Source organism: Panthera uncia, chromosome D4 (assembly GCF_023721935.1).
Source record: "Panthera uncia isolate 11264 chromosome D4, Puncia_PCG_1.0, whole genome shotgun sequence".
Lineage (NCBI taxonomy): Eukaryota > Metazoa > Chordata > Mammalia > Carnivora > Felidae > Panthera > Panthera uncia.
In genome coordinates, this window is record NC_064807.1 from 88,977,506 (window position 1) to 89,005,214 (window position 27,709).

Here is a 27,709-nt window from a genome sequence, read left to right on the forward strand (position 1 = left end):
ATGGGGACACCCCCTGCCGGCCTCAGCTTCCCTGTCTGTAACCAGAGGGGGTTGGCGGGACCTGAAAGGCTCCTCCCATCCCCCCAGCGCCCCTCAAGGCCGCAGACCCACTGTTCCTCCCGGGCTCAGGGCCCCTTCTCAGCCAGTCCCCTGCCTCCGGTCCGCCCGGCCAATGCGGCCACATCCAAGATGGCGGCCCAGAGGCCTTCTGCCCACTCAGGCCCGCGGCCCAGCCTCCCCCTCCCACCAGCGGGCCAGATCCGCCCCAGCACCAGGCCCCAGCACCAGGCCCCGGGCCCCTGCAGCCCCCGCCGCCCGCCCCGGCCCCCGCGCCCTCCCGGCCCGGGTGCCCCATGAACAGCAAACCGGACCTCAGCTTCCTTCCTCTGCACACGCGGCGGCCGTGAGGGAGCGGCGAGAAGGGCGAGGGCTGGGCAGGAGGTGCCAACCCCACCGCAGCCACTCGCTCCCGTGCTGCCAGGGGCGGGGGCTGCCGCACAGGCCAGCTGGCCTCCCCCATTCCCCCGGGGCCGGGGGGGTGAGGACTTGCCCGGGGAGGGTCCGGGACAGCTGTGCCCAAACAGCCCCCACAGAGGACCCCCTCAAGGCAGGGAGCCACCCCTCAAAGCCCTGACCAGGGCTGTTGAAGACCGCTGACCATCAGCTTGGAAACCTCAAATTCACCCAGGGGTCTCCCGTCCATCACCCGCACCAGGGCCAGCCCACCTCCCTCTCTCAGAGGGGCCACGGGGGCCTAGCCCCCCAGCCCTCTCCAGTCAGTATGCCCATGGGCCCCTCCTAGCCCCAGCCCTGGCCCTCTGAGCAGGCACAATCATTCACTGTGGGTCTTCCTGCCAGGAACACCTCCTCCAGGAAGCCCCCCTGCCCCTGCCAGACAGACTAAATGGCTGGGACAGAGCCTCAGCCCCAAAACCCTCTCAGAGCACCAACTCCTACCCTGTGGTCACCGGCTTAGGTCTGAGCCCAACAGCCCAGGCTGGTCATCTCCCACCCCCGCCCCTAGCCCAAGCTCGGCCCTCTGGTCACCACTCCCAGCCATCTACCTCTCGAAAACCTCTGAGCCTCAGATCTGCTCCAGCTGCCCCCCTCCCCTCCAGGACCTCCCTCAACCAGCCCGGCCTACGTCTGCCCTTCATAGAGGTACCCGGATGGCCCTCCGAAGGTCTGGGGCTCTTTCCTGAAAAGCTGTGCCCAGGTCACAGAGCCGGCAAGAGGTTCTGCCAGGCTCAGGCCCTTACCGGTCTGTACCTCTCCCCACAGTGGGGGAGCACGAGCCTTCCGGCCCGCCCTTCAGGGGCTCTGCTGTCTCTGCAGCAAAGAGGGCCTTCAGCACAAGCTGTGGCTACCGTCTACCTTGGGACCTGCCGCTCCAAGGCCCCCGATCCCAGGACTGGTGGCCCTGAGCCCTGCAGAGGGCCTCTTCTGGCCCCTGGCCCCCAGAACCAGGTGCAAGGGATTGGCAGAAGGTGAGGCTACCTGGCCAGTTTTATCCCTGCCCGGCCCAGGAACAGGAGTGGGGCAGCACAGGGCTGGTAGCCGTGGGGCACAGGCCCAGGAGCCCACCCTTCAGGCCCACCGCACTGCCATACCTGCCCCCTGCACAACCAAGGATGCTGACCCACCCGACCCAGGGGCCAGACTCCATGTTTTCTGCCTTCCTGCCTTCCCTCCTCCCTGCCCCATGGGCTTGCTGCCTAATCGTAAGGTGGGCGCAAAGCAGCCTCTGCTCCTTGGGCGGCACCGACCCGGGAGGCACCAACTTCTCACAACCAACCGCCCGGCCTCCCCGGCCCACAAGAGAGCCCCCCACCTCCCACCGCACAGCCTGGTGGGAGGCGGGGTCTCTGAGAGGGAGGCCACGCGCAGGCCCCCACACACCCGCTCCCCCTACTCCCCCGTGCCAGGTCAGCGGCACGTCTCAGCACGTTACCCCACAGCCTGGCCCCTGCCACCCCCGCTCCTAGGATCAGCGTGACTCACGGGGCTGGAACGCCGCCTGGCCCCCAACGCAGGCGGCCGCCCTCTGCACACACACCTGTCCAGACTCGATGCTGGCAGATGGCAGGAGGGCCCGGGAACTGGGTGTCCCCAACGCTGTGGGGCCGGCCAAGCACCGTGTCACGGAGGGGCTCCCAGGAGGGACGCGGGAAGGTCGTGTTCGGGCAAGTGGCTCAGGAAACGCAGCCCCTACAGGGCTGGAGGCCCGATCCCGAAAGCCCGAAGGCCCAAGGGCCTCCACGAAAGGGCCTAGAACTCAGATGGGGCCACCGCCTCCTTGACTCACCCGACCCAGAGGCCAGCAGGCCGACCGAGCAGGGAGGGTCCCAGACCCTCCAAGTCCAGGCACAGGGGCCACTGCCTCCCCCCACAGGAGGCCAGGCTTCAATCTAGGGGGCCAAGCAGATCTACAGGCCCCACCCCCACATGGAGTTTCCGCTCAGGCCAGGCCAAGGTCTCAGCTGTCCATCAGGGGTGTCCCCGTCACCTCCTGGGAACGAGGGATGCTTAGAAGGGGCAAGAGACAGGAGAGCAAAGCCCGGCCAGCAGTCAGGGGCACATGGGAACACCCCCAAGCGGGCAGCCACATCTTGGCTCAAAGGGCCAGAGCTGGCCTCTGACACACAAGGGCCACCGACAGCAATGCCCATCACCCTGACTCACCACCCCAAAGGTGGGGGGCCACTGCGGCCCCTCCTGACCACAGGCCCCCCGAGGCCGTCCCTACAGATGGCCAGAGAACAAGGGAGTCCCCGTCCCGGGATGCCTCCAGGAGCACAGAGTGCCGGCCACCCAGGTCTCCCGTGCATGGGTCACAAAGGTGTCCTGAGATGGCCCCGACTTCACCATTGGGGAGCCCACGGGAAGTGGGCAGAGACCTTGGAGGAAGATCTAAGGGGCCTCACTTAGTGCGGGTGAACGGGGCCAGGGACTGAAGGAGAAAAAAAGGAGAAGGTACGGGAAAGAATACGGCCAAGGACAAACAGGACAGGGATCAGCCAGGCATCCGGTCCTACTGCACACCTACGGCCCCCCTGGGCCGGTGAGACAGGAGGGGGCCAGGAGCCTGGCCCCAGGCCCCAGGAGCTGCGCCAGCAGGAGAGCCACTGACCGGGTGGTGAGCCCTGGCAGCAGGCCCTGCCCCACCCGCACCCCCCAGGGAGGGAAGGAGAGGGGCTCACAGCCCCGCCCAAGGACAGAAGCGGGCCTCTCTTCCGGGCACAGGATGGAATAGGACAATCTGACTCGAGGAAACAAAACAAAGTCACAGCCAAGGGCAGCCCTGCTCCCACCCTCCGCTCAGCTTGAGGGACTCACACAGGCAGCACGTGGCCAGGGGCCAGGACGGCCGCCTGCGTGCAGGACCTCCGGTGACGGCTGGAGACAGACGGACGCACGGTCAGGCCAGGGCACCTCTGGGATCCGGAGCCCTCGGCGTGCAGAGAACAAGCCTCCCTCAGCAAACCCTGACTCTGAGGAGAGCCGCAGGGCAGTGCACCACCTGGGGGCCAGGGGCCCCCCTCTCCCTGGCTGGTGAACCTCGGCCCTGAGCTGGCGCTGGATGGGGAGGCGGGAGGGACCGCCACCTCCACCTGACCCGGGGCACTGCCACGGTCTGGCTGGCATCTACCGCCCTCCCAGCGGACAGCACCAGGGGACAGGGAACAACGCGCCCCAGAGTCCGGCTGCAAGCAAACAAACCAGCAAGTATCCTCAGTTCTCGCCAGGCCACGGTCCCCCCAGGGCAGACTATCACTTCCGCTCCACCTTGAGACAGGAGGGTGCAACCCGCCTGGGGTGGGGTGGGGGGGGTGGCATTAAAGCAGAGGAAGGTGTGGGGCCAGGGTCCCGGTGCACGGCCCTGTGCATAACCATCACACTCGCGGTGGCCAGGCACCCCCGGGAGCTCAGGCCCTCGCCCGCACTCTCTCCCTGCCCTGGCCCTGCCGGGATCGCAGCTTCCTGCTGAGGGCGCCCCTAATCCCCAAAGGCAGTCGGCCAGGCCATGCCATCGGCAGCCCCACACCGGCCCTGCCACCCCTGCATTTCCCCAGGCCCCCTGGGGCCTTGCTCAGTGCCCCATCGCCTCCCCAGTGAGGCTGCGACCAATGAACACACACACACACACACACACACACACACACACACACACGGGAGCAGAAAGGAGAGAGCAGAAGCCGTGAACAAAAACTCTAGATCTCCGGGAGAACAGGGCAAGATCCAACCAGGGGGAGACGGCACGTGTGGACCAGGCCACGCAAGACTCTGCTTCGACCCACGGTGACGACACTGGGGGCAGGCTCCCCCGCAACCCCCCCCCCCCAAAACAGACACCCAGCGTGGAGCCCGCGGCCATGGCGGAGAAGGCGGCGGTGCCCAGACCCCGGGGCCACCAGGCCGGCACAGGGCGGGCCTCACCAGGCACAGTCCTGCCTCCAGCACCAAGGACACTCACACACCACACCGCACAGGCAAGGGCTTCAGTAAGGACGGACACCTCAAGAGGCCCTTGACGTGAGGTCCAAGAAGAGACAGAGACACAGGGCGACAGCTGCCAGGACAGAGGTGATGGGGTTGGTGGGGGCCGTGTGGGGTCCCCAGGCCGAGAGGTCCCCAGAGCCGCACACAAGTGGGATGGATGTGCAGTGTTCATGGTGAGCACGTTCGGCCCCGAAGCAAGGGGCCGGCTGCCCACGGGGGCTGCACAACGGGGACCCTGCCCCGGAGCGAGCCCCTTGGTCAGGTGATCAGGAACTCGGGCCACCGCCCCTGCGCTAGGGGACGGCACAGGGTGACCGGGGGGTACCGGCCCAGCCCGTCGGTGGCCTGATATCCCGGGAACAGAGGGAGGGCCCCCGGTCCCACAGCTCAGAAGCAACAAGCCTAGGGTTCCGCCCCCGCCAGGTCCCAGACGCTAACCAAGACTGGCCGGGGCCCCTGCTCTCCGGTGCCGGCCCCTCACTAGGCTCGCCTCCAGGCCGGGAGTCTCAGGGGCCCCAGCAGGACCCGCCGGCCCCAGCCAGGGACAGCAGCTGAGAGTGTGCCGGGGAGGAAGGGAGGGTGTGGGCCCAGGACGCACAGACCACGCTCGGCCTGGAGGTGAACTCAGGCCAGCCCACCCTCCCGGCCAGCCACGGCGAAGTGAGGGCGGCCCGCAGCCACTCCAGCCCTCCACAGGCCCAGAAACTCCAGGGCCCTTGGCCCTCACTGCGGCTTCCAGCCTCTCTTGAACCCCACAGACAACGTGAAACCTACCGCCCCTCAGAGCCCAGACGGCTCGTTGGTCTCAGGTGCAGGATGTTGGCCAGGTCCTTCCCGCAAGCCCCTGTACCCTCAGATGGCAAAAATGCGCCTGCCAGGTGCCCCAACGGCTCCTGTAAATGCCAGCCGGAGGGGTGCCAGAGTCCCCGGACTATCCCTGATGCGCAGGACCCCGCACTGGACGCTTTGGAACGTGCGCCTCATTGAGGTCTTTCGAACGCTCTACGGGCATCACCATCTTTTTACAGACACAGACAGCGAGGCTCCGTCACACAAAGTTCAACCTACCCAAGGCACACAGCTGGCCAGTATGGGCCACACTATGAGATCAAGGCTGCCCGGGCAAAGGGGCGGGGGTGGGGGGGGGCAGGAGACAGCCGTGTTAGGAGACACAGCAGAGCGGGCAGCAGGGGCGCTGACGTGAGGGGTGCTGGCGGGAGCCTGTGCCCTCACGGGTGGGTGGAGACGACGACTGAGGCAGGGCAGTGAGGCCTAGATAGGCATGAGCACACGCACACGCCCCACAGGCACACCCTGCTGGGGGTCCGGTAGCCCCTGGAAACCCCAACCCCGGGCGAGGCCCTCGGGGAAGCGGGAGGGCAGCGACCAGCACGGGACCCCCAGGGTCCTGGGTCCTCTCCAGGAGCACCCTGGTCCTGTCCTCCACTGTCCATGAGTCCTACCAAAAGGCCAGGTCTCCTTCCTCCCCCAAAAGAGGGCAGGCCGCTTCTATGGAACCTCCCAACTTTGACAGAAAGCAAAAATCTGGACTCCGTTTTTGTTTCAAATGTAAACGCCGGGATATGCCACGATCTGTCTGCGCTCGAGAAAGAGGCCGACCCCAAGCAAGACGCCCGCGGCACTAACCTTGGCGGTGGGGGGGGACGCGGTGGCTGCTTTTCGCTTTGGCTTTGGTAACAGAGTCACAGGGTGGTTGGTGTGGGGTTTTGGGGGGAGGGGGGGGAAGTGCTGTATAGAATCTCAGCATCCCCCTGTCAGCCGGCCCCTGGCACAAACCCCCGACCTAAAGCCCCTCCACACCAACACAGATTTGATTTTCCCCAAAACTCCACCCACCCAGGAGCCCCTCCAATACCGCCCCCAGGTGAGTTGGAAGAAGCCCTGGGAGCTCCCTGCCCGGACCCCCGCCCACTCGCCTCCCCCGGCCCGTGGTCCTCGGCCTTCAGGAGGAGAGGCCGCTCGGCAAACTCGAACGCCAGCCCATCCGAATGGTCCCTGCCTGGGCTGACCCAGACGTGAACCGGGGTTTACTCTGGGCCGGGGCCCGCGGGGGGGTGGCCTCTGCCAGCTGCCCAGGGCCAGCTCCCCCCAGCATGACCCAGAACTCCAGAAAGGGCCAAGGCCCACGAGGAGAACCCCCCCCCCCACCCCGCCCCGCCCCACCTCCCAGACCCAGACCGCACCAGCTGAGCACCCAGGAGCCGCTCCAATTCTGGAAGCAGGAAGGTTTCCTGTGGTACCCGGGCCGACCACGGCCACAGCGGCCACCACCCCACCCCCACCCCCTGCCCTCCTCTTGCTCGTGCTGTCTGGGCCTGCCCACTCTCCTCCCCCAGCCTTGGGAACCAGGTCACTTCCAGGAACACGCCAGCTCTCTGGCCTCTAGGCTTGGACAGGGTGTTCCCTGGGCCGAAATTCCCTCTACGTGTCTCCTGGCTCTCTCCAACCCAATTTAAACAACACCTCCTCCAGGACGCCCTTATGATCCTCTTAGCCAGAGCAGGGACCCCCTCTACCACATACCCCTGAGAGGGCCCCCCTGCTGGCTTGTCTGAGGCTGCTAAGGTCTGGGGGCTCCTGAGGGTAGGAGCCCCAACTGGTCCACCAGGCGTCCCTGGGGCCTGGCGCGCAGAGGTCCCCCATGAAGTCTTCCAAATACGTGGACAGGGTGGTGGTGAGAGAGGTAGGAACGAGCCAGGGCAGAATGCAGGATTCACCAAGAACCAGCCAAGCAAGCAGCAGGTTTTAAAGAGATCCCAAAGCACCGACAAGCTGTGCAACCCCCAGCAGTTAAACAGCCCCTCTGAGTTTTTATTTCCTCTTCTGCAAAGAGAGGCCATCACACATGAAGAAAAGGGACTAGGACTCAAGCGGAGGAGACGAGGGGCCACAAAGCTGGCCTTTCCTCATCCGTCCCCACAGACGGTGAACACAGGTGGAGAGCGGCCAGCGGCCCACAGCCAGCAGACCGGGGCTCCACTCCTGGCCACATGACTCGTGGCCAGGTGGGGCCGCAGGCGTCTGACTCAACCCCACTGGTCTCAGAGCCCCTGTCCTCAGAAAGGCTTCTGCTCCCTTCACACATCACGGAGTGCCCGCCAATGAGACACCTGCTCCCCACTGACACCCGTGCTAGGAATAGGCAGATAAACAAGGCCGGGCCCTGCCCCGGGACGCGTAGTCCAGACTCACACGGAGACCCTTCCAGGAGCCCACAGAGAAAAGGTACTCTTATCTGAGAGCAGACATCAAGGAAGGCTTCCTGTAAGAGGAACCACTCGCCTTCCTCCAGCTATAACACAGTAGATTCCTATGTTCCCCTCCAAACCAACCCCTGCACTCTGTGCAAACGGGACAGACACCCCTGCCACAACCCCAGGGAGGCCGGCAGACAGATGCAGGGACCCCTGCTAGCAGGAGGCATTGAGACCAGGCCCCAAGTCCAGTCCTACCCCCTCCTGGCCATAAGCCACAGGGAACGACGTCACCCCCCTGGGCTAGGACGTTCTCATCTGGAACACAGTTCAGGACGGAAGCGGGGTGGCTGAGCGCGGCCCTGGCGCACGGCAGGTGCTCAATAACCAGGAGCCACTCCGGGGACCACGGGCCTTCCCACCACGGCAGTCCCAGCCCAAGTGTCACCCACATCCTCCCCACCCCAACCACAGGGACTCCCACCTTACCAGAGCCCAGGTCTCCCGACACCCCCTTCTCCACGGCCCCAGGCTTGGCGGTTGCCTCGCTGTGTGGCCCAGACCCAGCCCATCATCGTCTCTGGGCACCTGCTTCCTCCTCCATAAGAGACCAGTCTCCAGCGCCCCTCCCCTGCTGACGAGCGACAGTCAGACGCCACAGCCAGGGTGAGGCCTGACCACAGGTTCCCAGAAGCCCGGGCCCCTCCGTCCCCGCAGCAGGGGCCTCGTTGTCCTGCGAGGCCCTGTCCTGCTCGCCTACACCCAGAGAGCCAGACCTTGGAAGTGTTCTCAACCAACTCTGTGCCCGGGTTGGCAGAGTCCCCGTGGGGACCCTGGGCCACTCGCCCGAGGTGGCCCACCTCAGAAGGGCAGAGCTGGGGTGTGCCCCCGAGATCACACTCTCCCACCATACCGTGTCCTCCCGGTCTGACCCAGAAGAACCCCAGGGAGGGTGGCCTTCACCGTCCAGCAGTGTGGGCGGGGTTTCCTGCCCACTGGCGGTGTGGCCCCAGCCGGTCACTTGGGCTCTCGAAGCCCCATTTCCCCCCTAAACACCAAGCATGAGCATGCAAACCCTAGGGGTTATGGGAAGGCTCCACGATCCCCCCAAAGTCAAGGGCCCGGAGCACAGGGGGTGACCAGTCACCACAGCCATCGCGGCCGCTGTCTGCCCTCTTGCAGGGCGGTCCCAGGCACCAGGCCCTGCTCCAGGGCCCCCACTTTCCACCACCTCCTCAACAGGAGGTCGGCCCAGAAAGGGGCCCACGCTCAGCCAGGCCGGTCCCCAGGGGGCGCAGGGGCCGGGACCCTCGGCTGCACCATCGGCTACCTGACTGGTGCACGCCCACCAGGCTGGAGAGATGTCCTCGGGCTGCCTCCGCTCCTCCTTTCCTTTCCCTTCCCTTCCCTTCCCTTCTCCTCCCTGCCCTGCAGGCCGCAGCAGCACAGGCTCCAAGCTCTGGGTTCAAATCCTGCCCCTTCCCCCAGCCCAAGGCCCAGGGAGCTATGGACGATGGGCAGGTCACAAGGACTACGTGGGCCCGGAGTAATGTCACCCCCTCCTGATGCCACGAGCGCTGCCAGAGCCCCAGGCGGCCTCTCCTTGTCTCCTCGGGGAGGAAGCGGGGAGCCGGGCACCCCGGACAGGGAGGCGCAGGCTGCACCAGGCTCCCGACACCGGGTCCTGTGACGGGCTGGCAGGATGTTGGGAAACCCGTGAGCACTTATTTCAACACCGCGGGCCACGTCAGCGACTGGTTTCAACACGCAGGCACCCGGGAAGGGCCATTGCCATCCTGTCAGGCCACCCGCCTGCCACGCCGTACCACGCAGGGGGGATGCTGGCCTCGGGCACAGCGCTCTCGGCCCCCTCCCCTCACCGTCCCCCAACTTGGGTGACATCCTTTGTCCTCAGGGACTCGCGGACACAAGGGTTGGGTCATTTCAAAGGTGCAGAGGCCACCCCCAAAGCCGGTTTGCCACACCCCTGCGCCGGGCTGCAGGCCCAGTGAGCCAGGGGGCACCAGGCCTAGCATCAGCCACCAGGCTCTGTCCCAGGCCTGTGAGCCACGGCTGTGAAACAGCGACAGGAGTCCCCTGCGGGCCTGCCGGGGCGAGGTCGGGGCCTCGGGGCACCCCGCCAGCCCGGACCTCGCCAGGCCATCTCAGCTGACACGGTGGCCGGTCAAGTTGAGCGAACACGCGCCCCTCTGCACAGCCCAGCCCAGGGCCTGCTTGAGGCCTATACCGCTTTGCTGAGTTATAAGCAAAATGAGAGTAGGGCCCGTGCTCCAGGAAAACGGTCCCACTGAACTCTCAGGGAGGTCCCGCCCCACAGAGGAGGACACTGAGGCCCCGCGAGGGCAAGGGACTCCCCCAAGGACATACCTGCAGGAGCGGGCCGGCAGGGACCCCACTCTGACCCACACCCAGCTGCCTCCATGGGGCCAGCTGGAGGGCAAAAATGTGGTTGGGGTGGGGGTCGGGTGGGAAAGCAGATCAGCTTTAGGGGTAAATCCCTGGGGAGCGGGGACCGTCTGCTACCGGCCTAGGGTCCTGCCACCTGCTGACCCCAGAGCCGGCCCAGGGGCCCCAGCTGCAACCAACTCCCCCCCCAGCTGTATCTCCAGCTCGGGGGCTAAGGTTCCCGGCACCGCCACCCACCATTCAGCTGGACGTGGCCTTGCCCCAGGCCCCTGGTACGCATCGCATCCCGAATGAGCTAGCAGAGCGGACCCCGGGCTGGCCACTGCCTCCCTCCGTGACTGCGGTACGCCCTCCACCACCTCCCCTCTTGGCCGTGTCCTCTCCTAGCAGGGCTGGCCCAGGAGCGTCCCCCCCCCCCCCCCCCCCCCCCCAGCCCCCAGAGCCTGCCTCCGCCGGCCCCACCCACCCTGCAGCCTCACCACCGGCTCCAAGGGGCCACATGTCTGTCTGGGCGCCCCCACCCCTGCATCCCACACAAAGCACAGACGACTGCCGGGGACAGCTCAGGGTGATGAAGAAGGATGACTGGGGCTGCCAAGCTGCAACTGGCTCCCTGAAATCCCCAAGGGCTCAGCACAGCCAGGCCGCACCAACAGAGAGACACAGAACTCCAAATGAGGGGTGACTGGCCTGCCCTCCACACCAGATGTGGGGACACGGCAGAAAGCCCACTGCGGGAGACAGAGGGTGAACCAGCACGCAAAGGAGGGAATTAGGGGTCGAGGGGCAGGGAGGCCCGGTGTGGTTCTGGGGACCCGGAAGGGCTTCACGGAGAACTGGGAACAGGAGGGGCCGGTGGGGCCGAAGGCAGCCCGGCGCTCAGGGCAGGGGAGCAGCCGGCCAGAGGGGAGCCTGTGGGGGGAGAGCAGGCTCTGCCAGGCGGCAGTGGAGCCAGGGTTCAAGCTCAGGTCCGAGGACATCCAAACCATCAGCCCACACGGCCCCCTGAGGCCCCTGAAGGCATCCGCTGGTGAGGACGGGCGGGTCTCCTTCCTGTCCCCACATCAGGAGACCGAGGCCAGATCCGGGGAGTCAGGCAGTCAGGCGCCCCCCGCCACACGCCCTGCCGAGGCTGCCACCTGCTCCTCACACCGGCCCACGCGAGTCGGGGTCCCCGTGCGAGCGTACGTGTGTGTGTGTGCGTGAGTGCACACCCATGTGTTTGCGTGCAAGCTTCCGGGTTAGATGGGGCCTTGAGCTGGGAGGAGGGGTCTCCCGATTCGGCCTCCCCGACCCCCCTTGCCGCCTCCAGGCCATAAGGCTGCAGGAGGCGGTGGGGCAGCGTGGGGTCGGAGGCCCGCCTGGCCCGGGGGGAATGCGCTAAGGTCACCCAGCCGCCCCTGGTGGAACCGTGGACCAGGCCCATGACTCCCAAGCCCAGGCAGCACGTGCAGGGAAGGGGGCCCTGGGTGGGGAGCTCGTGGGGACAGCAGGGCCCAAAAGGCCCTCAGAGGTGTGGCGGCCACCAACCCCCACAGCCACACATGCACACACACACGTGTGCACCACCCACAGAACAGCACACCCGCTCTCTCTCGAGAGGCAAGACAGCCAACTTTCCGGAACCTTCTGCTGCCTGGGCCTTTTCACTCCACAGGGAGCATCTCTACCGCATCAGAGCACAGGGAGGCCCCCTGGCAGGGGGTGACCGGCGCTGGGAGGGAGCCCCCAGGCCCACAGGGGCACCCTCATCGGAGCCCTGGGACCGCTGCCCTTCTTTCTGGAAGGAGGCCTGGCCACGCCCCCGTCAAGCCCTGAGCAGCCCTTCGAGGAGCCTGTGGGGGCACCGGGCAGCGAGGGAGCAAGAGCTGGGAGCAGATAGGGCCACACACCCAGGCGTGTGGCCTCCCTCCCTCCTTCACTGGGAGGAGGCCGCTGCAGGGACAGGGGCCCGCTCAGACTAGGTCCACGACGAGGTGTAGCTTTACGGGGACCATCACCCTGCTGTTCATCTTCTGCAGGCTGCTATTCCCCAGGATGGGGCTGGGGAAGCCCCCCGCTTCACCCCTCAGACACTGGGAAGAGTCCCCAGGGGCTGGGGAGACCTCCCCCCCCACCCAGAGCCATACCCGCTGCAGCCAGGCTCCCGGGCGTCGCAGAAGCGGGGTGCCCTCACGGGGCAGCCCAGGCCTGGAGTACAACCACACAGGCGGCCTCTCCGAGGAGGGGAGAGGTGGCCCCAGAGCGAGCCAAGCGGTGTTTGTTTAATGACAAATTACGCCAAGCAGGCAGAGAGCGTCTTATCGCAGAATCTCCCGCAAGGCCGATACCGTCAACTGATGTCAGGGAGCTCTGGGAACTATTAGCTTAATTAGCAGTTCCTGCCGGGTCAGCGAAAAGTGCTGGCTGAGCGGGGCTGCCAGAACCGGGCTGGGCAGGTCCTGGGGTGGCGCCTGGTGAGGGAGAAGCCGGCACGGCGTCGCCCCTCGTAGCCCTCCACCCGCCGGCGCTAAGGACGCGCTGTGCCCCTGGGCGGGTGTGTGCGCCCACACACGCCCACTGCCCGGGGGGCGGGGGGGGGGGCAAGTGAAGGCCTGGGAGGCAGCATGAAGGCAGGCTCCACGCCCAGGACACACCCCAAAGGCCCCGACGGCCTGGCAGGGGGCTAAGAGCCCGCCTGGGTTCACACCCGGTCTCCAGCCGGCCGGGTCCTGCTCTGCACCGCCCGCCCACCAAGGCCCAAGGCCGCCGCCCCAGCTGCCCCTCCAGGGCGCACGGCGTCCACAGCCCCGCAGGGCCCGCCGGGGCACTGCTCGGCCTCAAGCGAGGGATCCACCTCTCTGGGGCTCAGTTCCCCGCACGCCCACGTCGTCGCAGCTGTCGCGGGGACAGTGTCTCCGGGGCCCTTCACACCCTGAGGCTGGATTTCCAGGCGCTACTCCCCCGAAGCTGGAAGACCAGGCCAACAGAGACCCTCTCCAGCCCCACCCGGCTCCTCATGGGCGGGGAGGGGGGCACACCCCCTGGGGAGGGACGGTCGTCCCCGCCCTCCCACGGCCACACTGGCCCCAGGCCGGCCTCTCCCGTCCAGAGGGGCCCGGGGCTGGGGGGGGCGGGGGGGGGCAGCCGCGGCCGGTGCTGGGGAGGGGGCCGCTTCCGCTGCCCCCGGGAGCCCGCCGCGGCCGGCCGCTGTGCTGCCGACACCCCGAGGTAATGCGATCCAGATGTGGCCGGTGGTGCGAGAGGGGAGCGGCCCCGCGCCCTGCTGAGGGAGCTGGAAGGGGCCTGAGATAATGTGGGATTCCTGAGCCCGCGCCCAGGCCCGTGGACCCAGGAGGGTGGGAGAGCACAGGCCGCTGCCCCGCCCCACGCGTGCGCGCCTGAGACCACCCAGGCGGGACGGGAGCAGAGACACCCCCCACCCCGGGACCGCAGCCCCTCCGCTGCGGCCCCCGCGTCTCCGAGCCTCAGTCTCCCGTCTGTGCCCGGCAGGGGCACCTCTCCCGGGCTGCTGCTGAAGCACCCGGGGGCCGGCCCGAGATGCTGAGGAGGTGCCCACCCAACCCCTCCAGGAAGGAGGGGGTGCCAGCAAAATCCCGTGGTCTTGAGGCTCCAGCCAGGACAGAATACTGCTCCTAGAGGTCACTCACCTGACCCCTGACCCCCGATCCACCCCCCATAGAGGACCCAGCTTCATTGCTGAGCATTTGCATGTACCTCCCTGGCCAGCCCCACCCCACATGGGACTCTTTCCCCAAATCAGGCCTGAGCTGGGCAGGATGATGGGGTGGGGGGATTCTTCCTGCCTGACACATCTTCCTTTCCTTCCAAGTGCCCCTACTTGAGTCTGCCTGGCCCCTCACAGCCACGCCTGGCCAGGGTCTGCAGCCACTAAGGTCAAACCAACTGTCCCATCCCAGGTGCACTGAGGGTCAGTAAGAGCCCGGTCCACACACGGCACAAACCCCGGGGCCTGGCACTGGCCTCGTCCAGCTAGCAACAGCTGAAGAGGGTGGAGCAGGGGGCCTGGCCACACACGGCCCCAGAGCGCCCCATCCACGCTGAGGCCGGTGTGTGTAAGACCCCGGATGAGCCACGAACGGTCAGCTCTCTCGGAACGCGCGGTACAGCTGCTTTTCTCAGAGCAGGTGCACCTGCCGAAGTGTCCCTGAGGCTGGGATGGCTGATGCTCCGGGTGCTACCTCTCTGGCTCACCCGCCCAGGTACCACTGCCCCCAAAGCAAAGAACAGGTGGGCAGAGGGCCTTCTGGCCAGCTGCTGGTGGGCTACTGGGCTGTGGCCCTGAGTCTCCACCTCTTCGTCTTTAAAGGGGGTTCTCGGGAGGACCCTGTGAGACGGCACGCATGGATGCTCTCCCCGAGGCCTGGGGCGCAACCTGCACCCCGACCCCAGCTCCGTTCCCCACCCGAACCCGCACAGCCTTCACCATAGGAACCACCCCCCCCCCCCCCCCAAGACACTGCAGGACTGGCCCCTCACACAGGGTGCCCGGGCACAGGGCACAGCTCTCTCCGGCCTGCCTGCTCTCCTCTGAGAGGCAGGGGAAGCAGCGAGAGGGGACGGACGTCCTCATCCATAACGCTCTCCAGCCGGGGCCAGGAGGCCAGCTCCGCCTCGGGCACTCAGGGCCCACCGCCACCACCTCCCTGACCCCGGCCCAGGTCACCTCCAGCAGGAAGCCACCCAGAAGTCCCAGAGGAGGCCAAGGCCAGGCAAGCAGGACAAGGCCCCAGTGAGAATCCCAGTCCGACCCGTCGGGGCCTCAGCTTCCAAACTGTAAACTGCCCCGTTAGGCTGTTGCCACCCGAGCAGGGACAGTGCCCGTGACAGGCAGGTACCCGAAAGGGGCTTCTGTCATTGGTGTCAGCAAAGGCCCATCCTGGATCCTCTTAGCAGATCACCTGGCCTGTCCCCACTGGGGTTCCAGGCCCCCGCACGTCGGACGCTCACCTGACCTTCTGCCCCGCCCGGGGCCCATGAGGTCCCGCCCCACGGCTCCTACACCCTGTCCCTGAGCACCTGCACCTCCGACAAGACGCCGTGAACCTTGGAAGCTCAGCTCAGTGAGAAGAGGCCTTAATTCAGCTTGACATTTGGAGGGAAAGAAAGATCAGTCACACCACCACTCCTAAAACGAGTGGGGATTACAGAACGTAGGGAGCCCGAGGCTCACTCCAGAGTCCGCGGCCTGAACCCGCGTGTGCCGGAAAGCGGGCGCTGCCCTGGACGTGAGGAGGCCCAGCGCGCCCTCCCGACCGGGCACCCTCAGCGTCCGCGTCCGCGTCAGCAAGGGGCAGCGCGGGGCCGTCCCGAGGACCCAGGGGCCACGCCGACCGCGCCCAGGCAGACGGGCAGCCGTGCCACCGCATTAGCCGAGCGCCGACGCGCACTCAGTACCCGGCCCGGCTCGGGATGCCCGGCTCCTGGCGGAGTCCTCGCCGCAGCTTCACACGGCCCTGTGGCCGCGGGCACCACCTGGGGCCTTCCTGGAGATGGTGGCAGAAAGTCACAGAACCCAGACGGCAGCAAACAGCCACGCAGACACGGGAGCCCCCGCAGGGGTGAGGGGTGAGAAGCGGGCCAGCACTCAGTAGAGAGCCTGCGTGCCGGGTCCACCCCGAGCCCGCCAGGGATGGGCGCTCAGACGGGAAACCGGTGAGCGGCGAAATCAGCGGATCCTCTAAATGGGCGCTTTCCACCCCTCCCCTCCTGGCAGGGAAGGGGTGGGCGGACGGCCCCGTGGGCTCCGCAGGGAAGGGGACGCCTCGGAAGCAGGCCGGCCGTGGCTGGATGTGTGGGGACGGAGAGCCACGAGGTCCTGCCGCCCCACTGGCCCGCAGCCATCACTCGGGTTACACCCATCACCAGACATGGTGCCCCCCGGCTGGGTCTGTGTCCCCAGGCGGAGCGCTGCAGAAACGAGCACCCGGCACCGCCAGGAGGGGAGGCGCTCCTGGTGATATAACAGTGTCAGCAGAGCCTGGGCAGGAAGAAAGGGGTGTGGGAGGGAGGCAGGGCACGGGCTCGGGTGGGCGGTGAGAGCGAGGTGAAGTCCCGTGGCCTGGCTCAGCTACGGCCAGCAAGGGCCACACAGAAAGTGGTGGTGGGCCCGGCTCCCACACAGACCCCAAGTCTCACTCCGGAGGGGCCTCTTGCCTCTCCTGCTCAGAGGGACTGGCCACAGGGGCCCCTGTGCCCAGCCTGGCGTGGCTCCTGCCCCCTCGGGGCTCGCAGCCAGGTGGGGACAAGCCACCAAAGCCATGGAGCTTGGGGCACAAGGGAGAGATGCTGGGGGCTGTGGGAACATCCGACGGGGACCCCGACTTGGGAAGGGGTCCAGGAGATGCCCCATCCAGCAGAGCCCCCTGTGGGGCTGGTCCAGGCTGCGGGACGCGTGCACCTGGGCTGAGGCTCCAGGCGGGGCAGGGGCCAGGGATGCAGGTTAGCCCAAGGACAACGGGGACCCACAGAAGGCAGGCGGGGCAGCACCACCGCAGCCTGGACAAGCACCGCTCGCCATCCGACCGGAGCCGCGTCCCCTCCCAACCCACATGGGAAGTGGGACAAAGGCCAGGAGAGGCGGTGCCAGCCAGGGGCGAGCTCAGGGCTGGGAGCGGGCCAAGTTCGATGGCTGCACTGCGGGGCTGTCCCTACTAGAGCCAAGACGCCCGCCCAGCAAGGCTGTGGGAGCATCCCGGCTCCCCGGGGTGCTCGCTGCAGGGGACACTGTTGTCCCCAGTCTGCAGACTGGCAGGGGAATCTCCAGCCCGGGTTAGACCAGGAGGACACCCAAGGTGCCCAGGCTCTGAGCTCTTGTTCTGGAAGCTTCTACCACCACCTGGTCACTTAGGCAGAAGGAAGGCAGCCCTAAGAGCCACAAGCCTGTTCCCAAACAAGGAACCTCCAGGGCCATTAGGTGCTTGCTTGGCAATTAAGAGGCACAAATTATGGTGCCACAAAGCTCGTTACCAACGAATGACCGTGTGACCACCAGCAGCAAACAGTCCCTGATGAATTGTGTTAGAGGCGTTCGTCTCCGGGAGCCCCAGCACCTCCATGCCTGCAGCCCTATCTGTCACCTGCACCCGCCCGACACTGTGTCCCAGCCCCAGACAGCCCGCACCCCCACCGGAGGGACCGGGGCTGGATGGAGCATGGACGCCACACGGGGACATTTAGGGAGAGAAGGATGCGGTGGGATGCACGGGACAGTGGGGCAGGTCCTCAAATGAGCCTCTGCACGCAGTAGGCCCTCAGCTCGAGCTGGTCATGGGACCCAGGGTGGTGTCCGGAGGGGGGGGGTGGTGGGAACAGCACAGAGACAGCCACCCGCCTCGAGGGAGGCCTCAGTTTCCCCATCTGTGAAATGAGAACAGGATCTCTGAGTTCCCCTCTGGCTCTGAGACCAGGTGCCTGACCCAGAGAAAGTTCCAGAATCATTAGCCGATAAACAAATCAGCAAAACGGTTACTGCGTTAACGTGATGAGTCAGATGGCAGGGCACGTGGGAAAGTCAAGTCTGACACCAAAAGGCCCGCTCTCTGCCATCAGATAAGACCTGGCGAGAGCCGGGGAGAGGAGGAGCTTACGAAAGGCAGTGGGGGGCCCAAGCCAGGCACGGTGTGGGGGCTCCTCCGGCTAGAGGCACCCCAGAAAACTTGCCAGGCTTCCTGGATTCCAAGACCACCCGGAGGGGGCTCCCGGACCCCAGACCAGAAAGACAGGGCTCAGCCGGGGCTCTGACAGCCACTGGGGAAGGGACCCCTCCCCCCAGCCTCCCCTGCCCCAGATCGCGGTCCCAGCGGGCTCTGCCTTCCTGAGCACCCAGCGCCCACTGGGGCCTGCCCACCTCAGCCCGGATGGAGGTCCCAGGCCGTGGCCCTGCTGGGGGCAGCCCCTGCTCACACTGCCCCCCAGGGCCTGGATGGTGAGACCCCAGCCAGCGGCCTCAGATCCCAGGTCTGGCCCCACACGAGGCAGGCCCGGCGGCCAAAGCGCCGCCTGCCCGACGCCCGAGCAGGTTCCTCCGTCGCTAATGAAGCTTCCACACACCCGAGCCGTGAGCCACGGTGGCAGCGACACCTGCAGGGGCGTGGGCACCCACACCGGGGAAAGGAAGCGGGCTCAGAGGGGCCACATTCGCACCCGAGGCTGGTGCAGGGCCACCGGGCACCATCCCGCGACCAGCAGGGGTGGCAGTGGGAAAGAACAGCTGCTTCCTGCCCGCTCTGCCCCCACCCCTGACAACAGGCGAGTGTGCAGCGAGTACGGCGCTGGCCCAGCACCCCGCGGCTCCCGGGGATCCCGGGCCGCCCCCAGGCAAGGCGCGGTGAAAGCAGGGCCTCAGGGAAAGGCCTCCTCCAAAGTGGCCGAGAGGAAACCTGCCTGCCGTGTGCAGCCTGCAGCGGCACTTAGCCCTGGGAATGACGTCACTGCACCACTGCCCTGCCTGGCTCCCCGCCCCCTTGCCGGCCTTGGGACCCCGGGCAGCTCCAGAACCTTCTGCCGCCCTTTGGTGGGGCGATGAGGAAGCCGGGCTGCACGAGCCCCTTCCCTGCACAGGCCAGGCCCGTCCAGGGCCCCTTCCAGGCTGCCCTGCCCGAGAGGGAAACAGACGGGAGGCGGCCTGGGGCCCGGGCCAGGGCACCAAGAGCTGTCACAGGACCTTCCACACCCCAGTGAGAGCGGGGGTGCAGCCTGCCAGCTGCTCCCACCAGGGCTCAACCCTACCTTGTCCTGGACCCCGATGCCACACGCACCCAGCCCTCTCCTGGGATTCGGGCCACAAACGATTCTCTGTATTCAGCGGACTCAGTGAGCCGTCTTCATCCAGGCCAGGAAAAACCAATCCAGGCCCACTGATGGGGAGAGGGGGTTAGCTACCTCCCCGGGGGTCCCACCCTCAGTGGCCCAGCACCTCTAGCAGACAGAGCCACACTCCAGCGTCCCCTGAGGCGAGAATGAGGGGCTGGGGGGCTGGGAGAGGGCAACCACCATGACTAATTAGCTCATTACTGCCGAGTAATTATCTCAGGGCCGCACTCCAAAACACAAGAGGCCCAAGGGCGCCCCGTCAAAGCCACTGAACCCAACACGCCCTCGTCAGGGTCTGCATGGCCTTGGGTGTCCCCCGCTGGGCCTCAGTTTCCCCAGCTGCAGAGTGAGACCAGTGGCTTTCAAATCTGGCCCTAAGGTGCCCTCAGATGGAGCAGGGACCCCCCCCCCCCCCCCCCCCCCACCCCCCCCCAACCAGACCCCCCCCCCCCCCCCCCCCCCCCCCCGAGCCCAACCCAAAGGAACACTTGCCCCCTCGCTCTCACCTACGATGGCCCGGGACAGCTCTCCACGGCCACTTCTGCACCTTGCTCCTCACCCAGCCCCCGCCCGGCCCCCCGACTCTCTGGCTGCAGACCCGAACTCTTCCTGGGCCTTCCCCAAGCTTCTCCCGTACCCAGGCGTGCTCAGTAAATGCCCCCTGAACAGAACGGGCCCCACTGTCATGGCGGGGGTCGGGGGAGGCTTGGTCCACGAGGGCTCCACCTGCACCTCCCTTCTCCTGTCCTGGGACCCCCACCCCTCCCCTGAGCCCAGGGCCGCCCATCGCAGGGCTTCCGCTCCCCCCACCCCCACCCCGCCGCCTGAGCAGCACGTTCTCACACACCGGCCAGGCTCAGACCTGCCAACACTCCCAAGGCGGCCGCGCCACCTCGCGGAGACCCCAGCCCTGGCCCAGGCCCACCCCAGGAACAGCCTGTCTCCGCCAGGGCTGAAGGGGCTGACTGATGACCAGGCCCAGGAGAGCGGGGGAGGGAGGGCCCAAGGCAGCTCTTCTCTGCTGGAACCACACCCAAACAGAAGCCTGGAAAGCCAGATCCCGGGATTCCTGGAGAATTCTCTGCGACTGGACCGTCTGGTTCCCGCACACAACAATCGCTTCCACGATTCCCGCAGGGTCAAGTCCAGACTTCATACGGGGCCCCTGAGACCTGCCAGGCCTCAGCTCTTGACCTCCCCGCGCACACCCAGGACTCCTCTCTGCACAGGCCTCTGCATAGGCTGCTCCCTCGTCTGGACCTATAGACTGTCGCTTCTTCCAGGAAGCCTTCCCAAAAGCTCCACCCCAGCCCAGGTTAGCGGAGACGCTTTTGCCCAAGTCCCGTCCCTCACCTCAACTACGCCCCGCACCCTTGCCCACCTCCTGCCTGAAGACTGTGGCCGCTGACAGTCTGACGGGCCTCTCGGCCGGCTTGCGGCTCATTGAGGCGGGATCCTCACCGGGCAAGGACACCCCGGCCGGGCTGGACAGTCTGCCACTTCAGCCCCGACGGGGAAAAGAGCTCACTCGTGGCCCAGGCCGGGGGTGGGGCACCAGGGTGGCCTCTCAGAAGCGACACGCGGCCTCCTGTGGGGACCGCCGTGAAGGAGAGGACCCTCGGGTGGCGGGTGACCAGGGTCTGTCCATGGGAACACACGGAGGCATCACCGCTCATTCCAGCCATGTCCCAGACTATCAAAAAGATCCCACGATCCATTTCCCCCACACTAGCAGACAGAGCCACACTCCAGCCACTCCGTGTCCCCGGGGCACCCTTTCACTGGGTGGCCCAGGTCACAGTTGGTATCTTCTGCCTCCCCCTCGGCTGTCACTTCTCCCTGCTAAACTCGGGTTTGCTACAAACTGTCCCCGAGGTCTTGTCCTATGATAAGACAGGTCAAAGGTCACCAGGACAAAACTGATAAACTTACTAAGAAACCATGATTTACGAGTTTCTAAGAACAGAGGATCCGAGCTGAGGGTAGCCCTTTTTGCCTCCTTCTGGCACATGTCTGTGTTCCAGAAGGTTCTAACAGAAATCTGACTTCTGGCTGGGTAGGGCATTTTCTACCCAAAATCTGCTCTCGATTATGTCCACCAGCCAGTCCCCTGCTCTGTGCAAAGCCCCTTTTCTCAGGACCCGCAAGGAGCCTACATGAGCCGCCCGCTCTAGGCAGTGACCTCCGGCCAGGTTCTCCCCTCCACCCCGGGCAGGAACCAAACCTGTCCGACTGGCCCAGACAGTCCTCGCCTGACAACTATCTCTCCATCGCATTTCCCCACGGCACCAAGCAAGAGATTGCAACAGGCCCCGGAACAGATAAGAAGACTCGGGGTGTGGGCTGGGGGCGGATTCTTGTTTTGTTCTCTTTCTGCCCTAGATGCGCCTCCACTGCTCCCCAGCCCTGCGAGGGGCCCGAGGCCTCCTGGGGGTGCCCTGCAGGAGCCTGGGTGCTGGGGCTCCGGGGCCGCCTGCCCGCTGGGTGCCGGGTAGGGAGGAGACAGGCGAGCGGGCCCCAGGGAGCCGCCCTCCGTGACAAGCTGGGGGCTGAGCCAGCCCCAGGGCAGGGTGAGGCTGGCGCAGTGTGGCCATACCCCTGAGAGAGCAGCTCTTTCCCAACTGTGAGGACACACCTGCCACCAGCCACGCGGTGCCCTTCCCTTCCAGCTGGCCCCCGATGAGAAGGTCCACCATATGCCCAGTCTGGGGCTCTAGGGTGTTGGGTCCAAGAGCCACCGAACAGGACCATCACCAGCGCTCTCAGGCCCTTCACTGGGGGACAGGGGCTGGTGCCCTCGGGTGAGGCACTAACTCTCCCCGAGCCTTCTCTGGGTAGAGGGGCGTCTGGCCCAGGCACGCTCACCTGCACGGCTCTGCAGCGGGTACACAGCGGGGTCCCTCGGCCCCCTTGGTCTGGAGGTCCGTCAGGGACCGTTCTCATGGGCCCGGCCCGACCGCCCGCATGTGTCCCAGGCATGAGCTGGACAATTCCTTTCCACTCGACAAAAACCCAACACACGACTCTTTTCCCCCCAGTTCACTGCTGAGGAAAGCCTGGCTCAGGCCGTCTGAGTCACCTGCCCACACGCCCTGCTCCACAGTGGGGGTCGCCCACAACAGACCGACGTAGTCCACAGGGTGGGGTGCTGGGAAGTCAGGTGAAGGTGGGGCGGCTCCCAAGGAAAGCCCCCGCCTGCCCCAGCCCCCAGCCCCCCAGGACGGCCAGCAGGGTTCGTGGTCTTCCAGCCCCGAGAGGAGGGAGACCTGGCCTCGGCCAGGCCCTGCTGCTCTGCGGGAGGGCGGGAGGGCAGGGGGGTGGGGGGGGGGGGGGGTTACATCAAGGCCCAGCAGCCGTCCCCGAGGGCAGGTGGCCACTCCAGAACCCAGCCACAGTCCAGCCTCCCCCACTCAGGGCTTCTCTGACCCTTGGGAGCAGGCCGACCTCAAAACCTCCGGTCTCCCAGGACCAGGGTGCCACAAAGCTTTCCAAAATGTGCAGACTCCTGGGCAGGGCAGAGCCCAGGGCCCTGGGAGGAACCCCCAGCAGCGTTCCAACCTGTACGAGACAGCCGGGTCCCTACCTGCCTCCGTGGTGTGGGAAGGGCCCGCCGCCCTTCCAGGCTGCTGTGCATGGAAATAGAAGCTGGGTGCGTCCCCCCACCCCCAACAGCCCTCATCCGGCCCTGGCCACAGAGGGCACTCTGAAACCTCCCTGCGGACAGCTGCTTCACCAAGCCCCTTGTTCTGGGCCTGGGCCTCTCCCTCCCTGCGCCAGCAGGGACGTGCAGCCCCGGGGAGGAGAGAGCGACCCACACTGACCAACAGCGACCCCTGGGCCGGGCTGAGCCGTGAGCACTCGAGCATCGTTCGCCAACCCAGCCCTCCCGAGGGCAAGACCAGGACGCGGAGGCCAGGAAGGCACGGGGGTGAGGGTGCTTTCCAACACCTCCCAGACCCACAGCGAGGCTCCGGCTGGTTTTCGCTGACAGGCCGGGGCCCGCCGGACAAGGGCTCCCTGCCCCCTCCAAGCTGGACAAGCCGCATGGCCCACCCAGCACTGCTCGCACTGACCCGGGGAACCCACGGCACAGATCCCAGGGCCAGGGGACCGCGCTTCTGCCAGATGAGGACGGACCCGGGGGGGGGGGGGGGGGGGGGGGGGGAAGAGACAGAGACACGGGCAGCCGGGGCCTCCCCAGCAAAGCCGCTGCCCCTCTCACCCGGGGGTGGTGCCCAAGCACTGTGCAGGCAGAGGGGAGCCCGACATAGAGGAGGGCTCAGGGATGCCCAGCCCCAGCCCCAGCCCCAGCCCCACCCTGGACCCCAAAGGCCAACATGGGCAGATGAGAGAGGGATATGCGTTCTTCACGGAATTCTGCGTCCTGAGCCTTTCTACGACGGAGACCCCACACATGCAGCTTCCTGAGAGCAGGGACGCCAGTCTCTCTGGGGGTCACTCTGGTCCAAACACGCCAGAACTCTGGGGCAGGCTCCCAAACTCCCCAGTGACACTTCCTGTGGCCCCTGCAAGGACAGAGTGCACGGATCTACAGACAGAAGCCACAGATCGAGGGCTGGGATAATCATCGCCTGAGGAACACGGAGGGCCCGGGGCCCGGGAGGGCGGTCTGACCCAGATCTGAGGCTCACGGCGACAACAGAGCTCCTGAAGACTGGAATCTCACGGATGCCCGGCGCTCACGCGGAGCCGTGCAGAGGGCGCCCAGGAACGCGACCCGGATGCCCTGAGCCGGTGGGTCTCGACCTGATGGCACGTTAGGACCCGTCAGGGAGTCGCCGAGAAGCCCCAGCGCCCAGGCGCATCCCCGGGGCTGCCGGTCTAGTTGGTGTGGGGTGTGGCCCGGGCACAGGGTGCTTTGCAAACTCCACCCGTGGCCCCGAAGGGCAGCCACGGCGAGCGCCACGGGCTGACCCACGCGAGGCTGCAGTTAGGGCGGGAGATCCGTTCACCCCGGCACCTCCTCTGGAAGGCCTCCTCCGCCGGGCTGCTCGAGGACAGAGGACGTGGAACCTGAGGCAGTGAGCAGCCGACGATTCTGCACGAGACAGGACGACGGACACAGCCCCCTGGCTCAGCTCTCGGTGGAGGAGCCCGGCTGCAGGAGCAGCGGGGGGCCGAGGACCCCGGCCAGCCCCGCAGGGCACGTGCCTCTTCCTGTGCCGTCCTCCCGGGCACACGCCGCCAACCCGGCACGGCACACCCTCCTGCCAGGGCCCAGACCCAGACTCCTCGCTGCTGAGCCCCGTTTATTCAGCTCACCGGAGCAAGGGTGCCGGCCGCACGCGCCTACTGTCTTCCCAGGTAGAGGCGTGGGGGCAGACATGTTATGGAGGCAAGAGGTCACGGTCTAGTCCTGGCTCTCTTTCTCCAGGGGCCTGGGGGCCACTGCTCTCGGAGGCGGCACCTCCCCCTCACCCCGACCTTATCCAAACCAGCACCTTCGGAACACTTTCCCCCGACCGGCAAGGACCGTGGATGTGTGCGGAGCCGTCCCCGAGTCTGGCCAACGTCACCCGGCCCAACAGAGGTCAGGAATCCTGGGGGGCTTGGCTTACCAAAAAGGTCCACCCAGCCCTGTAAACGGATCCCGTTCCGAAGGCACCCCTTCCCTTCCCGAGGCCTGGCATCACCACACAGAGGGCCCCTCGAGCCCCCTGCCCAGAGACAGACGAGGAGGGGCGGACCACCTGCTGACCTGGAGAAGGAGGGGCGTGCCCAGGCGCCACCTCCAGGAGGCCCGGAGCGTGCTGGGGACACACAGGTTCCAAGAAGGTGACAGGACACCTCTGGGTAAAGCCAGCGCTCTTGAAAGCAGGTGAAGGTCTGCTTAAAGCAAGGAACGCCAGGCCGCGAGAAGGGAGACCGGCCTAACGCGTACAAGTGTGAGCACCCGTGCACGTGGACAGATGTAGGCACGCACGTGCACAGGTGCACGCCTACAGCCCAGGCCACCCGGGCTCCCCAGGACCCCACAGCCCAGGCCACCAGCATCTCGGCCTCCCGGGGACGTTCGGGAGCACACCTCCAGCACCCCTTCCCCGCCGAGCCAGCTCAGGGGGACCCCGGCCCCCAGAGCCCCCTCTGGGCCTGCCCTGCCCAGCCTGCGCCACACGGCCCGAACCCCCGCGCTCGGCGACCAAAACCGCAGGACCCGCCAGGTGTAAAATGCCCGGTGACGCCCACGACAGGAAGAGGGGCTGAGTCCCCAGGGAAAGAAAACAAAGGCAAGGAGAAGGCGGGACCGCGGGCTCCCTGCTGCAGGTACGGGTACGGTTGGGAGAAAGAGCAAATGTGCACCAGCCCCGCTTCGGGTGACTCGGCCCCCACCTCCCCCTACCCGCCAGAGAGGCCAACCGAGGCCTCAACGTCCCCAAAGGGAGTGGGGCCCCCTTGCTCTCCCAGCTGACTGTGCAAACAGCAAGCAGGACCCTCTCTGCGCCCCCGCAGGACACACACGTGGACATTAAGAACTGAACGCAGAGCCGCACCCCCAGGCGGGCACCGCCCCCCCGGCCCCAACCCCTCGGCACCTGCACCGGGAAACCGATGCCCCGCCCGTCAGCAGCCGGGATCGGCTCCAACCGGCCGAAGGAAAACAAGAGAGGCCCAGCAGGAGAATGGCTGGAGGCTGGGTGGTCCAGACAGTCAGCCTTCTGCAGTCTGCTGCCTGGCGAGGGGCCACTTCTGCCCGCCGCTGGGCAGGAGGGAGGCGGGGAGGGGCAGGGCAGCCCGGCCAAGCCCGGCGCGCCCGCCGGGGGGGCCTGGAGCGGGGCCCCTGCACCCTCCCTGGTGCCTGAGATGCACCCAGGGGCCCTGATGCCGTCTTTCGGACCCCTGGGGGCCCCCGGCAAGCAGCCACCTGGCTGGATGCCCCCACCTCCGTGTCCTCTTGACCCGGCGCACCCGACAGGAACCCTGACGTGCTCTCCTGGAGCGGTGGCACTTCCCATTCAAGCACAAGCTCCCTAGGCCTGGAGGCCGCGTGTCAGCCGGCCAGCCCCTCTGGTCTTGCCAGGCACCCGTCAATCCACCTGGGCAGCCCCGGAAAGAGGCCTTCTCTCCCTCGGCCCCAGGGCCCAGAACACCGTCCCCCTGCTGCACCCGAGCCCTGCCTACCCTTCCCACATCACACCTGGGACCCTCACCGTCCCCAAGCTGCCCGTGTGACCTCACGCCCCCCTGGAGGGCTGCCAGGGCTCCGGCTCTCCGGGCGCCAGGCCATGCAGGCACGACAGGTCTCCCGACTGGCGGGAAGCCAGACCTCAGCCACCCAGGCCCTCTCCAGCCCCACACGTGCACACGCACAGACGTGCTCACACACAGAGACCGGACTCTCCCACCCAACCCTACGTATATGCACAGACCAGAACGACCCCACCAACGCGTGCCAGCACGCGCCCAGGCCCCGCCACAGCCTCTGCGTGGCCTCCACCGAAGACTCGCAGGCCCCCCCCGCACGCCCGCTCTGACAGCCCTCCTGTGCACCGTCGCCTCTCGCTCGGACGGTCAAGGATTCATTCACGGCAGCAGATTGGTTCTCACGTCTTAATTAGAGAAGGCCGCGCAACGGCATTTTCAACAGCGACGTCACATTCTAAGAGACGTGGCTCCGTCACCGAGAAAGATGCTCCAACGGGCCGGACACAGAGGCGGCGCCCCTCCTCCGCCCTCCGGGAGCAGCCCTGCTTCAATTTTTAATCCGTTGATGAAATATTCACAGGCCAGGGAGGGGATCGCATTTCCCGAGGTGTCGGTTCCCTGCCCTCTCCAGGGGCTCCCCCAGCCAGGAGGACACCAAGTTCGGGGGGATGAGGCCAGGGCGGCCTGGGGGAGCAGAGCCCAGGGGGCAGAGGCTAGATGCCCGCTGGCCCCACAGCCAGCATCCCGCCCGTCACCTGGGTCGTGGGTGCTGCCTTTCCCGTGTCCCGGCTCTGGGTGCCTCGCGAGCCGTGCCAGTGGTCGGGGGCCTCTAGTGGGTGAGTCCCCGCGGGGAGTCTCCAGCAAGACCTCCCTGGCCACAGTCCTGCCATGGCTGGACCTCCGACGCCAGCCCGACCCTCCGGAAGGACCAGCCCCATTCCCAGCACCGCAGTTTCCGAAGCAAAGTGTCACAGGGCCCGGCCCCTAATGCCAACACTCCCTCACGATCGGTCAGTTACGCCTCAAGGTTGAGTGCGCTGTCCCTGTTTTACGGGAGGGGACACTGAGGCAGGAGAAGAGAGGCCCTGCCCGCCGTCCCTGGGCGCCTGCCCAGCCTTGCCGAGGAGCAGAAGCATGGCCAAGCTGTCAAGTGCGGGCCCTGTCCCCTCACGGAGCCACCACACGGCCCACGGGGGACGGTGCTTCAACCGGCAGTGGGACCCTCAGCTCCCCGGAACGTGTCCCCACGTGCACTGGTAGCAGGGCAAGGACACCCGGCCTCCCTCCCTCCCACCTCCACCTCTCAGCAGAGAACAAAAACATCTCAGATGAGCAGCCCCTAGTATGGCCAGGAGACTCCCGCCTGGAAGGGGAGGAGGGGGGAGGGGAGGGGGAGGGGAAGAGGGAGGGGAGGAGGGAGAGGATGGGAGGAGGGGGAGGGGGGAGGACGGAGAGGAGGGGGAGCAGCGGCAGCGGTGGCGGAAGGACAGGTGGAGCAGAGCCATGCTGCAGCCCAGGCCACCCGGAGAGCAGGGCTCCCCACGCGGCAAGCGCCCCCCACTTCCGCA

The 27,709-nt window shown here is 66.7% G+C and overlaps 2 protein-coding genes across 6 annotated transcripts in view; one reads left to right on the forward strand and one right to left on the reverse strand.

Annotated features, from left to right (window-relative positions):
* Positions 1-26,470, forward strand: LOC125923733 (collagen alpha-1(I) chain-like). The gene is made up of 15 exons (XM_049632289.1): positions 1-37; positions 88-403; positions 1,336-1,487; positions 4,350-4,533; positions 8,958-9,052; positions 10,268-10,414; positions 10,849-11,326; positions 12,843-13,352; positions 14,366-14,492; positions 15,536-15,724; positions 17,715-17,783; positions 17,953-18,678; positions 20,372-20,606; positions 24,373-24,528; positions 26,364-26,470. Exons 1-15 carry the CDS (start codon positions 1-3, stop codon positions 26,468-26,470), a joined length of 3,528 nt encoding a protein of 1,175 aa, XP_049488246.1.
* RXRA (retinoid X receptor alpha) overlaps positions 1-27,709 on the reverse strand; it is a 79,247-nt gene that overhangs the window by 42,965 nt on the left and 8,573 nt on the right. The window contains exon 1 of one of the 5 annotated variants that reach the window (XM_049630962.1): positions 9,046-9,428. The exons of 3 other annotated variants lie outside the window; for them this stretch is intronic. The gene's annotated coding sequence lies outside the window, so the exon portion shown is untranslated. Of the gene's footprint in view, positions 1-8,204; positions 9,026-9,045; positions 9,429-27,709 lie in introns of those variants that run through there. One more of the 5 variants, XM_049630943.1, reaches the window with a different exon arrangement.

Bases quoted from the DNA above. Each gene is read 5' to 3' on its own strand.
- LOC125923733 (XM_049632289.1), top strand. From the start codon at position 1: ATGGGGACACCCCCTGCCGGCCTCAGCTTCCCTGTCT. The intron at 9,053-10,267 runs GTGCACGCCCAC...CTACCGGCCTAG, and splicing joins CACCATCGGCTACCTGACTG to GGTCCTGCCACCTGCTGACC. The intron at 15,725-17,714 runs GTGAGGGGTGAG...CTCTGCCATCAG, and splicing joins ACACGGGAGCCCCCGCAGGG to ATAAGACCTGGCGAGAGCCG.